The following is a 15,633-nucleotide window of genomic DNA, read 5'->3' on the forward strand; positions in this document are numbered from 1 at the left end:
GTGAGGTGAATGCACAATGAGAGCCACATCGGGGAAAACATCAAATGGTAAATCGGACGTGTGCATTATTTGTTTAGGAGAACATTTCAAAGACAATATACAGTCAGACCAACTGAATACAGAAGTTCATCTATATTACAGTGCAGCAGTATCTGTACTCAGTTTTATCAATCCAGTATCTACAAAGGCATTTATGAGGTATATACAAATGCATAGAAACAATTTTCAAGCCAGAGTGTTGTCACAAACTAATGCATAGAGCACTCAGGAAACATAAAGGTATCAAGTGTAAAGAAATGTCATGGTTCCAGATGCACTGAGAATATGAACAGATCAGAGATCATTGCCATCTTCCTCTTTTCATTTCTAACAAAACTGGAAACAAATCTTTTACCATTCTGTTGTAATAAAATAGGTATTTTCTGAATCATTGTACTTCTTTTTCTCAGGACATTCGAGTGTGCCTTTTTATTTTGTGAAGATGAAAGTAACGATTAAGAAAAAATATATATCCATTTGATATACATACTGTATGTATGTAACATTTTGAAAATCATAAATACATGCAGCTGGTTGGCTAAAATGATCTCATTGTATACATTATAAATGTGGAACAAAATTAAACTGTTCATAAACATTAAAAGTGTTCATTTGAACTAATTTTGCATGAGCAAATAACACATAGTATGGCTCCAGAGTTGATGTGATCAGCTAAGGTCTTTGTATTGACACAAACAATCCTTTGTATTAAATTTACTGAATAAAATTTGGATTGATTTTTGTGACATACAATCTACAAAACCAGGCCAAACTAAACGCTGAACTTTGTATACATTAAAGCCAACATGAAATTGAAATATGAAAATAAATATTCTGCTTTGAATCTCACTGAAATTCTGTGTCCCTCTGAGATATTTCAGATTATGGAAGTCTGTCTGAAAAATCATTATTATGTTTTATAATTCTATTTAGTGAAATTATAAAACATAATAATGATTTTTCAGACAGGCGCCTTGAACCCTCTCCCAATCTGCCATAGGTCAGACAAATACATAGTATTTATGGCAGCCATTGCTGTCAGGCTGGTTGAGATTGTCAAATATATATATATTTTTTTCTGTTGTGCCACAGAGCCACGATGTTTATACGTTTCAGTTAAATCAACCTACACATTTCTTGTTTCTGTGCTTTAAACTAGCATAACAGAAAATATGTTAACATCCAAAATATCCACTTTATTTTTTTTTAGCATTTTTATGTAAATATGCAAGACTTCTGATTCATTAGGCGAGATAGGTAAATAACTACAACTAAAAGAGTGTAATTAAATTATTTTAAACTAAAATTTCTTTGAAATACAAATCAGCGCATTTATGATTTTGATCAATTAAAATAATATGAAAATAAATACCAGTTTGCAATATATCAAGCAGCATAACGGATCGTTTTTGTACAGCTAAAATAACTAAGCAAATGACCCCAGAAGCCTTGCACATTTCAATTACAAATGGCAGCACTATGTTAAAAATAAGGTGGACAAAAAGCATAAAAAAATATTAGACTAGACTGTCATTGTTTGAATGTTGGTAAAAAAACAGACCTTCCAATCCTTGAGGTGAAAACTCCCAAGTGAGCGTAGTCCTAAATTTCATGCAGCCAATGGCAGCACAATGTGAATGCATAATTAATATTTCTGTGTGGCTTGCCCCTTATTATATTCTTAATATTTTCATATCTACCACTAGTGTAGCAGCACGTTCTACAAAAGGCCAACTGAAAAAAAAAAATTCACAAGTCAAAAAAATCCAGTTATTTTTCTCAAGGGTGACAAATAAACATGCGTAAGAGCATAGCAGTATAAGACGTGACCAGTTTGCATGTACAGTCGTGGTCAGAATTATTGGCACCCTTGGTAAATGATCAAAGAAGGCTCTGAAAATAAACCTGCATTTTTAATCTTTTTGATCTTTTATTTTTTTTTAAATCACAAAAATCTAACATTTCATTGAACTAAAACAATTGAAAATGGGGGAAATCTTATTATGAAATAAATGTTTTTCTCAAACACACGTTGGACACAATTATTGGTACCCCTAGAAATTCTTATGAGTAAAATATCTCTGAAGTATATTCCCATTCATATTCACAATTTTGAGCACTCCAGGGTGATTATGAACATGAAATTATCCAGCCATGGCTTCCTGTTTAACAGAAATATAAATAGGAGGAAAAACAAAGCCCAAATTCCCTTAATCATCCATCACAATGAGAAAAACGAAATAATTTATTTCTGATGTGCAGCAAAAGATAATTGAGCTTCACAAATTAGTGAAGTGGCTTTAAGAAAAGAGCTAGAGCAGTGAAAATTCCAATTTCCACCATCAGGGCAGTAATTAAGAATTTCCAATCAACATAAAATGTTACGAAACTGCCTGGAAGAGGACGCGTGTCTATATCGTCTTAATGCATGGTGTGAAGGAGAGTTTGAGTGGCTAAAGACTCTCCAAGGACCACAGCTGGAGAATTGCAGAAAATAGTTGAGTCTCAGGGTCAGAAAATTTAAATAAAAATTGTCAAACAGCACATACATAACCACATGTTGTTTGAGAGGGTTTCAAGAACAATTATCCTCGCTCACCCAAAAACAAACTCCAGCATATTCAGTTATCAGACACAACTGGAAATTCAAATGGGACTGGCTTCTATGGTCAGATGAAACTAAAGAGTGAGTTTTTTAGCAGCAAACATTCAAGATGGGTTTGGTGAACACAGGGATAAAAAGTACCCCATGTGTACAATGAAATATACTGCTGTATTTTTGATGTTGTGGGCCTATATTTCTGCTGGAGGTCCTGGACATCTTGTTTAGACGCATGGCATCATGAATTCTATCAAATACCAACAGATAAAAATCAATAAGTGACTGACTCTGTTAGAAATCTTATAATGGGCCATGTTTGGATCTTCCAACCATACAATAATATTCAAACACAAATCTCAAAAACAACACAAAAATGGGTCACTAAGCACAAAACCAAGTTTCTGCTGGCCATTCCAGTCCTCTGACCTGAACCCTGTAGAAAATGAGTGAGATGAACTGAAGAGAAGAAGCACCAACATGGAGCTGGGAATCTAAAGGGTCTGGACAGATTCTGGATGAAGGAATGGTCTCTGATCTCTAGTCAAAGTGTTCTCTAACCTCATCAGGCATTATAGGAGAAAACTTAGAGCTGTTAAACTGGCAAATGGAGGTTTCAAAAAGTACTCAATAAAAAGGTGCCGCTAATTGTGGCCAATGTGTATTAGAGAAAAACATTTATTTCAGGTTAGATTTTTTTGAATTTTTTAAAAGGATTAACAATGCAGGTTAATCTTCACAGCCTTCTTTGATCATATTTACCAAGGGTGCCAATAATTCTGACGACGACTGTACATATCAGGAAACAGGAACAGTAACAAGCAAAGAAGTAACCACATACTCAGGATTGGAAGGACCAATGTGCTGACTCTTTTTACTTATGCAGTAGTCAAGCCCTGATAGCAAGACATGAATATAAAGCAAGAGAAAAACTAAATTATGTGAATGAAAACTGAAAATCAAAGAAATTAGATGTGGACCAGAGGAGGCGATAATGCAGCAGAATGGATAAAGAAAGAGAAACCATGTTGTCCTGAGTACACAGTAGACAGCATTTCACATAGCAGCATTAAAACAACGTCCATCTCAGCGATGAATGTACATGTCTTCAGTCCACTCCTCTGTCTCGACGCACCTGTCCCTCTCCCTGTCCCGCTCCCGTCCCTGGTAGTGATAGTGATTGTGGTGCGAGTGAGGGTAGTGGTGCGATTGTTTGTGCGAGCGCAGCTGGCTCGACTGTCTCTGTTGCCTGTTGTGCTCGTTGTGCTCCAGCTCGTAGTCCTGCTGCCCGGGGTGGGCATAATCCGGCTGAACGTCTGTGGTCCCGCGGCGGTGGTGGTGATGCCGGTGGTGGTGGTTGTGATGGTGATGGTTATGGTCCCTTTGAGTTGTAGTCCTATTGTGGTAGACCTCCGTTTGGTCCGGGTCGCCCTCGACCGGGAGCGTGCACCTGCTCCGAGACTCCACATATGAAGCGTCTTTAGCAGGAAGCAGCTCCATGTCGGCAGGCTGCTGGTGGCGTATGTGGTGCTGGTGTTTGTTATGGGGCTCTGTTGGTCTGCTGGAGCGGTGGTGGTGATGATGGTGGTGATGATGATGGCTATGTCTCTTTGGCTCACTACGAAGGAGCCTCTCCTCCTCCTCGGCCTCCTCCTCCACTTCCTCTTCTTCCTCCTCCTCCTCCTCCTCTCTCGTCTCCTGAGCCTGGGGCTGATACTCCTGCTGGTGCTCTTGAGATCCTTTTCTCTTGGTGGCAGCCGTCTTCTTGCTTTTCTGTTCATCCTGTATATGAGATACATGACATGAAATTAGAGTTTTGTGGCTTCTAGTCCATGTCTGTTAGCTTTGGAACAGAAACAGACCAAAATAAAGTGCAGCATTTGGGCTCCAGGAGTAAAAATCCCATTAATTTTCTCTGTGGGGGAACTGATAACTTTTAAACCTTTACAGTCAGACCTACTGTGAGCTACAAGGTTGTTAATCAGTGGAATATGCTTTTGTTGAAATAGTAAGCCCTCATTATGCCTTCTTATTTTTTAAATAACTATATTTAACTGCAAAAATCCTAGTGAAAAACTACATTACCCATGATTCTGCAGACATATCTCCACAAATCAGAGAAGGAAATAACCAAAGACGCTACAAGAACTACAAACGTGGCACTTCTGCCCTATTATAAAGTTTACTTACAACACCTACGTAAGATAGGCTATTACTAATACTATGAATACAAGCTACTGACACTATAGGCATTTTACCTCAGAGGCCACCATCTCACTCATCGAAGGTCCTTAAAACTCAAGTCTTCTTTAAATGTCCAAGAAAGTTTAGTAAGAGGTGGAGAGGAAATTGAAAATGTCACAGAATGACAAACCACTAAGCTAAAGTTTCAGACTTTATGGAGCCTGCAGATGTTTCCAAACAGTTGTAATTTAGGACACTCACAAAAGAATGCACGAGTTAACAAAAATGAACAAAATGTTAGATTGTGGATTAAACTGAAGGTATAAGAGACATTAATGAGAAAATAATACTGAAAACTTAGTGTACATGGTTACTCATAAAATATACTTGAGATGAAATATGATAAGTGAAATGTGAGGAAACAAAAGAAAATGGCCTGTAATTTTCAATCAAATTGTAATTGTCAGATTATGTGAAAAAATTGTGAAACTAATATTTAATTGTGTGTATTTAGGATATATAAAATGATAGCAATGACATTAGACTTAAAACGAAACAAGACAAAAAAAAATAAAAATAAAATTTTTATATATAAAAAAAAAAAAAAATGACATACCCATTTCCACCACAGAACACTATTAAAACACAATACATAATGTGAAATGTGGTGGAAATGACACTGTGTATGAACTTTTTATGATTTATGAATATATGTACAGTATATTACCATTCAAAGGTTTGAGGTCAGTAATAATTTTTAAAAAATATTTTTTTTTTACTTTTTTTATATTTATCTAAAGTTACATTAAAGATATTTATAATGTTACAAAATATTTCTAATTCAAATAACTGCTGTTCTTTTCAACTTTTTTTTCTTTAAAGAATTTTGAGAAAAAAAAAAAGGGTAACACTTTACTATAGGGACCAATTCTCACTATTTGCATATTTGCACACCTATTATTAACATATTAGCTGTTTATTAGTACTTATAAAGCACATATTCTGCATGACCATATTCTACATCCCTAATCCTACCCAATACCTAAATTTAACAACTACCTTACTAACTATTAATAAGCAGCAAATTAGGAGTTTTTTGAGGCAAAAGTCATAGTTAATGGTTTGTTTACAATAAGAATTGGACCTTAAAGTGTGACCAAAAATGTATCAAGATTTCCACCAAAAAATTTAAGCTGTCCAACTGTTTTTATCATTGATGATCATAAGAAATGTTTCTTGAGCAGCAAATCAGCATATTAGAATGATTTCTGAAGGATCGTGTAACACTGAAGACTGAAGTAATGGTTGACAAATATCAGCTTCACCATCACAGGAATACATTACCTTTTAAACTATATTCAAATAGAAAATGGTTTAAATAGCAATAATATTTCACAACATCTATCTATCTAAACTGTATTTTGTGAAAATGCAAATAAATGCAGCCTTGGTGAGCTTACGAGACTTATTCAAAAACATTTACAAATCTTACCGACCCCAAAAATTTGAACCACCATGAGTATATTTACTATCTTTGAACAAATTTACCTAGCGAATGTCAGAAAACACACGTCTACAGAGCATTTCTTGATTTGTGTTTGTTCACTCCTAAAAATCCACAGGCTCTGTCTGTAAATGTTCAGTCTCAGTACTTCATCTCCTGTATTTCTCAGTGCGTCCAGTACCTTAGCAGGTGTGGGGCTGGTGGGGAGTGTGTTTTCTGCCAGTTTCTCCAGCATGGGGTTGGGAGGCTCCATTTCAGGAGGGTGTGTGGCTCTCCAATAGGCTTCCAGGTAATCAGCGATGTGTTCACAGGCATCTGACAGCTGGTTCTCATCCAAGATGACATCGAACAGCTCCTGTGAGAGAGACCAATAGTGACGTCACAAAAAGTGTAAGTATAAGTGACAGAGAAATTAAGCACATAACACAGGATAATGCTGGGAGGCTAATCTATGTCAACTACTGCCTTGGGTGCCTTGCATGATGCAGAATAAAAATAACAGTCTCTTGATAATCAGATCAAGACAGTTTGTGATTAAGCCCTCCGGCTATACTTGGATTAGAAATAAGGGCAGTGTTAAAAGGAGGCCATCAAAGAGGTTCAAAATTTGGGTGTTCATATTGATTTTCTAAAGAAACAGACTCTAAGTTTATCAGAGGTAATATATCAAGTGCAAAACAAGGTGACATTTTGTCTCATGATTAATTGACCACTATGCCTTAAAACGTTATTAAGCAATCCACATGAAAATAGAGCTTATCGAGAAAATTTTCAATTCATTCCTATGGGATATTTTGTAAAGTTAGAGGAATAGTTCACCCAAAAAATTGCTAATAATTTACTCGCCTTCAGGCACCATTTACATGTAAAAACAGTCCAAAACAGTTCCAAACAAATATGACAGTGGTCATATTTAAATGGGGTGGTCTTTTTCACTGGAGAAAGTTATATTATAGATAGAGGTCCCGTATCGATCCACTGGCGATGCAATGCTAAATTTCTCCAAATCTATTCCGATGAACAAACAAATTCATTTACATCTTGGATGGCCTGAGTACATTTTCTGCAAATTTTGGGGTGAACTATTCCTTTAAGTGGGGTGGATTTTTAAGACGGGTCATCTGCAATCACATGGAAAACATTTTAATGTCTTTAGGATGTATTTAAGTGTTTACAGAGGGCACACTTACATTGGGACATTGGGCCAGTTTGTCTGCGGCCACCATCTGAACATTCAAATGTTTAGTCTGAGATTTTCCCCTGGTCTTTATCAATCTTGTCAGAACCTGAACAGCAGATGAAAAGAGGAAGGAAAAAGGGACAGGAAGGATGAGTGGGAGGCATACGTGGTGAAAGAACAGTGGACGTTAGGTCATGCTGGGTCACAAGAGAAAGGTTAGCGTTTTTTTGCAACCGGGCTTCTCGTAAACTAGCGTTTCCTATATAAATGTAATGGCTGCACATTCAAAAAAACTTTTGGACAATGAATGAAACCATGCTTTGTGTAGCCTAGTGACAGAAAGATAGATCTTATTCCTATGACAGATATTTATCATTTTGAATGATATAGTGCACTTTAAAAGACATTTGCAGTTATCAGAAATGAGACAAGTTTATCAAACAAGTTGATATAGTACCACATCAGATCCCGCTGTACTGACAGAATAATCTTGTTTCTGCCTCCTAGTGGCTCAAATCATATTTTTTATACCAAATATTAGCTCACACCATAAAGCCAATGAAATACTTGAACATACTAGCAAATAATACTTTTAATATTTTTGCAGACTAGGGAAATGGCATAGACCAGCTGGAGCTGGTTAACATAATGAGTGAATGCTAAATTAATTTCTTTCTGATGACTGAATAGCTATTAAACTGATGACTAAGTATTGAACATTATTTAATTGTTGAACATAATTCTCCACACATAATAAGTCCTGTTTTGGAATAAACAAATGTGGAATTTGGAATTGCTTTGAGGTTAATATTTGCTGAATGCAGTTAAGATTTTAAATGAAAAGCTATTTTATTTATTTAGTTATTTCTACATATTAAATGAACGATGTGCATTAATAAAAACATATTTTAAAATGAAAAAAACAAACAAACTATTTACTCACCCAAAACATACTAACTGATCAAAAGTCACAGTAAAGACATTTAAAATGTTACCAATAAATTCTATTTCATATAAATGCATCTTCTGAACATTATATTCATCACAGAATCCATAAAAATGCATCATGGTTTCCACAAAAATGGTTTACCATAACTGTTTTCAACATTGATTATAATACTAAATGTTTCTTGAGCACCAAATCAGCATATTAGAATGATTTCTAAAGGATCTTGTGACACTGAAGAATGGAGTAATGGCTGAATATTAAGAATATCCAGCTTTGCTATCACAAGAATATTACATTTTACAATTGCCTTTTGAAATATAATCAAAAAGAAAAAAAAGTTTAAACAGTAATAATATTTTCATAATATTGTTATATTGTTATATACATATTATATGTATTTTTAATTAAGTATATGCAGCTCTGGTGAGCATTAAGAGACTTTTAAAACAATAAAAAAATCTTACCTTACAAAGACACTATTTAAACTGAACTGAGCTGGACGATGACATCGCTGAATTCAATAATGAAATGCCTTTAACTGATAATTGAAATTCAAAAAGTGAAACTTTCATATATTTTAGATTCATTGCATGTAAAGTAAAACATTTCAAAAGTTTTTTTGTTTTAATTTTGATGATTAGAGCTTACAGCTCATGAAAGTCAAAAATCAGTATCTCAAAATATTAGAATATTTACATTTGAGTTTCAATTAATGACCATCCCTACAGTATAAATTATGGGTATCTCTTGTTCTTTGAAACCACAATAATGGAGAAGACTGTTGACTTGGCAATGATCCAGAAGACGAACACTTACCCTCCACAAATAGGGTAAGTCTCAGAGGGTCATTACTGAAAGGTGTGGCTGTTTACAGAGTGCTGTATCAAAGCATATTAAATGGAAAGTTGACTGGAAGGAAGAATATCGGTAGGAAAAGGTGCACAAGCAACAGGGATGACTGCAAATTTGAGAATGCTGTCAAGCAAAGCTGATTCAAACACTTGTGAGAGCTTCACAAGGAGTGGACTGAAGCTGGAGTCAGTATATCAAGAGTCACCACGCTCAGATGTCTTCAGGAAAAGGGCTACCAAGCCACTTCTGAACCAGAGACAACGTCAGAAGCGTCTTACCTGGGCTGTGGAGAAAAAGAACTGCACTGTTGCTCAGTGGTCCAAAGTCCTCTTTTCAGATTAAAGTAAATTTTGCATTTCATTTGGAAATCAAGGTCCCAGAGTTTGGAGGAAGACTGGAGAGGCACAGAATCCATGTTGCTTGAAGTCCAGTGTGAAGTTTCCACAGTCAGTGATGATTTGGGCTGCCATGTCATCTGCTGGTGTTGGTCCACTGTGTTTTCTGAAGTCCACAGTCAACGCAGCCATCTACCAGGGAATTGTAGAGCACTTCATGCTTCCTTCTGCTGACAAGCTTTATGGAGATGCTGATTTAATTTTCCAGCAGGAATTGGCACCTGCCCACACTGCCAAAGGTACCAAAAGCTGGTTCAATGACCATGGTGTTACTGTGCTTGATTGGCCAGCAAACTCGCCTGACCTGAACCCCATAGAGAATCTATGGGGTATTGTCAAGAGGAAGATGAGAGACACCAGACCCAACAATGCAGATGACCCGAAGGCCACTATCAAAGCAACCTGGGCTTCCATACCACCTAAGCAGTGCCACAAACTGATCACCTCCATGCCACGCCGAATTGAGGCAGTAATTAAAGCAAAAGGAGCCCCTACCAAGTATTGAGTACATATACAGTACATGAACATACTTTCCAGAAGGCTAACAATTCACTAAAAATGTTTTTTTTATTGATCTTATGAAGTATTCTAATTTGTTGAGATAGTGAATTGGTGGGTTTTTGTTAAATGTGAGCCTAAATCATCACAATTAAAAGAACCAAAGACTTAAACTACTTCAGTCTGTGTGCATTGAATTTGTTTAATACACGAGTTTCACAATATGAGTTGAATTACTGAAATAAATGAACTTTTCCACGACATTCTAATTTATTGAGATGCACCTGTAAATAAAGGTGACTTGACTTGACTTGCTATCCCCAAACTTTTGAATGGTAATGTTTAATCAGTTTATTTCATTAGTAAACAAATGACTATTAAAAGAATGTGTGCGAGCGCCGTGAACACAGTTTCTGACCTTGGGTGATGAAATCTTGACATACACAAGGATCGGGGCTAAGGAGGTCTTGCTTAGTTGGAGAGGATGATTAATGGTGTCGGCATCCAGAACCACAAGCTGTAGACTGCGTGCTAACTCAAAAATCCTCTCAACCTCTCCTTGGATTTGGGCTGTAGGGGCAGATTAAGAAATAAATGACTAGTCAAACTAAAATCCTTATATGACATCTTCAAAAATATTATTCTATCAAAGTACAAATCTGCTGAAGTGTAGCCAAAAGCACTTCAAATGTAATGGGAAGCTTTTTATGTCCAATTCCTCTATTATACATAAGAAGAACATCAAAAACGATCAAGAAGAAAAGCTTTTTGCACTATTTCATGAAGTATAGATATAAAAGGACATATTAAAGTAAAAGTCTCATCTTCAAAACTAAATGCATTCCATACACAGTTCATGCAATATGTCAATGAAAATAGAGATGATCAAAATATCCTGACAGGACAGTTCCTTGCCCACAGGATGTAACAGAACAATGAAGGTTTAAAACTTGCTCTTGCCACAAAGTGAGCAAAACTTTAATGATAAAAACAGGACAAGATCAAAATCATCTCACATGGTGTTCAACATTATCTTTTACAGCACACTGTAAAAAAAAGTTGGTTTAATCAGTTGTTTTATATTGTTTTTAAGTAAAAATATCAAAACATTCTTTTGTTCCTTTTACTCCAATGAGAAATAGTTTTCTTTTGTTAAACATAAATCAGGGAAAAACATTCTTATTATCTTACGTAAATGATCTTTTTATAAGAATGCTCATATATTTTTTTCAGAAAAACTAAACAAAATTTACAGATTAAGCCGCACAAAACTCACTCTTACGTACACATTAAAATACTTTGGCTTGCATTTGCTTGACCAGTAAAATTAAACACATATTATGAATGTCAGTGGAGATTTTGTGGTTATGGCGTCTAACACAAGCCGAAGCTTTTAGAAGCAGTGACCTTTACTAAAAGTATCAGGGTACTTTGACACTTATAGTGTTTTCTAAGAGGTAAAGCAGTTCTGATGACACCAACAGGAATGAGTTGGGGAACATGGATAGGCTACTGCTGTTATACATACCCGCGACATCTGAGGTAAGAGAGCAATGCAAGGGACAGAGTGGAGAAAACCAGTCAGATCCCCTTAACAAAGCTAGCTACACACCTCAGATCCACACTTGGTGAGAAAACACACCCACTAATGTTAAACAGCCATTTAATAATTTAATAATAAAAGATACAACTTTTAGTGTTTGGAGAATTACAGTTTAAAAGCAGTGGGAGTTTCTCTGTAAGTGGGATCATTTTTTTGTTTTCTGAACACACTGCAAAAAGTTTGACTAGTCAGTATTTTTGTCTTGTTTTCAAACAATTATTGAGAAATCTATCATACAAAAAAAATCGACTTAAGTTTACTTGTTTATGCAGTTTTATATAAGTAAATGCATTAAAGAAAATCAAGACAAAATACTGATTAGGATTTTTTTGTTTGTTTTATTGCAGTGCACCATCAAGCTCTATTATCCCAGTGTTAAAGTATATGCACGTTTGTGTTCAATGACCAATAAATTCTTTCTAAACTCTCTGATTCTGAACTAAATGTATTATTTAATATCTCACGCCAATACATTTAGAATATATTATCTAATTTGCATGGATAGACATACAGACAGACAAACATAAGTGAATACCTAAATTGGAGCGGGTGTTGGAGCGATCCATTATGGCGTGCTTGCTGGGGTTGTTCAGGATCGATCGCTTGGCAAGTGCAATATCTGCTGTCACCCGGGTGATAGTAATTCTAGCAATGGATTTAAATGTTAGAAAAGTCACAACAGTCTACTACTACAACTACTACACACATTTTGAGTCAACAGTCTGTGTACCATACCTTCCTTCAAATCTGTGTTTTAAAAAATCAAAGAGAGCTTTTTGCATCATGTCTGTAACCTGTAAATTAAAATAAAAGGGAGAAAATATGCAACTCAGTAATTGTACTTCATAAAAGTGTAGTTTCTGTTATGTACAAGAGAGGGCAGTACATATTTGTACAGCATAAGTGTGGCTAAAGAGAACATAAGAATATAATCCTCAGATTCAGCGATAAGACACATTATAGACCATTTAAAATAAGAATGGTACTTTTTTTAAGTTTTATTTTAGGAGTAATATATTTTTATATGTCTTCTGAGCCACTGGCTCCTTCAAAGCTTTAATGCTTAAGATCCTCAGAGAGTTTGGACGGTGAATGACTGAACATGGCACATACGGATACAGCAGCAAATGGTCCTCACCTCATAGCCCTTGAGCGAAGGCCCCATGAGTACCACAGGACGCATGGAAGGTACAACATCATATGCAGCCAGTTGCTCTCCCTGCAGTCAAAGAAAATGGGTGAAGATATGTTGAAACAAACTGGCAGTATTTGAATATAAACATAAATGTGTGTGTGGTGTGGTCATAATCACAGCATTACTGTATGTATTTGCGTACCGATTTCTTCTTCACTTGCTGAACTAAAGGATAAATTGAGAAAAATTAGAAATTGAATTGCACACAGAAACATAAAATAACATTATTTATGTTCAACATACATACTTTTCATCCAGATAAGTGGATGATAACAAATTAAGGATAATAAATTATAAAAGGAAACATGCGTGCAAATTTGGTTAAATTTAGTAATTTGTCTAAAAAATAATAATAATTCAAATAATGAAATATGAAGTGTCAGTGCACCTGTTTGTGGTGGAGCAGCTTTCTTTGCATTCATATCATCTTTGGTAGCACTAGCCGCTTTACTGTAAACAAGAGAAAAAAGGCAAAATTAATTTTACCGCAATTTATGCACATTTAAATGGCTGATTCATTCATGCAATAAGAACACAAGGATTACAAAATGAAGACTCCACACTGCATTATTAATCATGTTTGTTTACTTGGCCAGCGCTTTGGCGGCCTTCCTGGCCTGCACCTCTCTTCTGATAAGAATTGTCTCCAGGTTCACCGGGCTGGGGATAAAACCAACCTCTCCCCCTTCCTTCACAGGCCGTCCAATCCACCAGTCATTGTTAAATTTCTGTAAACAACAACAAAAACAACACAATATTTTAAAAACCATCTTCACTGACTATACTGACATTAAAGAGTGCACCTAAAAATGAAAATTCTGTCATTAATTACTCACCCTCATGCTGTTTCAAACCCGTAAGACCTTTGTTCATCTTTGAGACACAAATTAAGATATTTTTGATGAAATCTGAGAGCTCTCTGACCCTGCATTGCAACTACCATATTCAATGGACATCCTTAAAATAATCCATTTGACATCAGTGGTTCAACCGGTAATTTTAATAATTTTATGAAGCTACGTGAATACTTTTTGTGCGCAAAGAAAACAAAAATAACAACTTTATTAAACAATTTCTTCTCTTCTGTGTCGAAGCACATTCATGATAGAGCCACGCATGTGTGGTGCTGCTGACGCAGGAGCCGCCGTTCTGATGTTTGGAACGACATGAGGGTGAGTTATTAATGACAGAATTTTCATTTTTGGGTGAACTATCCCTTCAATTTGATGTACTTCGGTGTAATGATTGTGCAGTTGATCTGGGAGCACACTGACCTCTTTGATATGCAGGAAGTCTTTAGCTTCAAAAGAAACCCCGTGCCCTGGTATGGGGACGTTGTCATCATCTGCAGGAGTGTAGGTGAAGTTTGTGCGCACCGCGAAAGCAACATGCTTAAACTGAATAATCGCAACAAAAAGGAAAGAGTAAAACCTCTACATTTTGATAACACAACACATTGAATGTGACACTTTTGCATCAGAATTCTTTGTGAGCACATGAACTGCGACAGTATGTGTTTCAGTTCTGTAAACAAAATCTCTGTGTGTAGTTCAACCATGTATGATAAAAATATTTGTAAATTTGTCCATGAGGCTGTGTATGAGTGAATGGCAGCAACTTTGAGGAGAGTGCGGGAACAAAACAACTGCTGATTTGAGCAACGGCACATGTGCTGTATTGCCCCAGGCAAGTTACTAATAATAGCTTTCGTTCATTTACCTTCAAACCAACTGCAATGCATAAATTCATTGTCAAAGAGCTCCATATCAGCCCAGTAAAGGGTAATGTATTTTGTAATGGCAGCTACATGAGGCTTGAGGACAGTGCGGGTTTGTATACATAGGATGAAACTGAATGCACACAAGATCATTTTAATTTAATCTGCAAAGACCTAAAACTTGTCCTTCAAGTGCTGTAAAATTTGCAATGATAATTTCTATGGAGTGCAGCAGGGTAAGCTGCATGTGATCATGTGATCAGAGTTGATTCATCCATATTTACATATATGTACAGTAAAGGACAAAAGGACAATTGAGTAGCAACTGAGATTTTTTGATAAACAGTTGGTTTGCCTGGGTCAGTGATTGCCAACAGGGTTATTTGTACAATATTTTGGGAACAATTTTGATTAGTTAAACATATAAAACAAAAACTTCAAATAAGGAATCTCTAAAGGTAAAAAGGTTACAGTAATCACAATCTCATTGATTGATTGATTGCCTTAAATCTGGTATAAATGTAAAAGAAACGGGATTAAATGATTACTTGAGTCTTACAAAGACAAAAAAGTGGGAAACATTATCTTACTGTAGATTACAATGTATAACTTTTTTTGGTAACACTTCACAGTAAGGTTTCATTAGTTAAAATGAACTAATAATAAACAATGAAGAATGAACAATACTACAGCATTTATTAATCTTAGTTAATGTTACTTTCAGCATGAACTAATCACTTATTAAAATCCAAAGTTGTGCTTGTTAACATTCGTTATACACTGTGAATTAACATGGACCAACAATGAACAACTGTATTTTTATTAAGTAACATTAACAAAGATTAATAAATACAGTAATAAAAGTATTGTTCATTTCTTGTTCATGTTTGCTAATATAACTAACATTAACTAATGGAA

General features: G+C 35.6%; 1 protein-coding gene across 1 annotated transcript in view; it reads right to left on the reverse strand.

Moving 5' to 3' along the window:
* Positions 1–52: 52 nt before the first annotated feature.
* The window catches only part of LOC306880984 (voltage-dependent L-type calcium channel subunit beta-3-like), a gene marked incomplete at its 5' end in the record, with an annotated part of 29,749 nt that continues 14,168 nt past the window's right edge, over positions 53–15,633 (reverse strand). Inside the window, 11 exons of the mRNA XM_079434778.1 lie at positions 53–4,420; positions 6,508–6,681; positions 7,517–7,612; positions 10,619–10,770; positions 12,339–12,448; positions 12,539–12,597; positions 12,942–13,022; positions 13,141–13,163; positions 13,387–13,448; positions 13,587–13,726; positions 14,273–14,395. Coding sequence (XP_079290904.1) covers positions 3,725–4,420; positions 6,508–6,681; positions 7,517–7,612; positions 10,619–10,770; positions 12,339–12,448; positions 12,539–12,597; positions 12,942–13,022; positions 13,141–13,163; positions 13,387–13,448; positions 13,587–13,726; positions 14,273–14,395 — 1,716 coding nt within the window. The 3' untranslated portion in view covers positions 53–3,724. The remainder of the gene's footprint in view (positions 4,421–6,507; positions 6,682–7,516; positions 7,613–10,618; positions 10,771–12,338; positions 12,449–12,538; positions 12,598–12,941; positions 13,023–13,140; positions 13,164–13,386; positions 13,449–13,586; positions 13,727–14,272; positions 14,396–15,633) is intronic.

Source organism: Barbus barbus (assembly GCF_936440315.1).
Source record: "Barbus barbus genome assembly, chromosome: 15".
Lineage (NCBI taxonomy): Eukaryota > Metazoa > Chordata > Actinopteri > Cypriniformes > Cyprinidae > Barbus > Barbus barbus.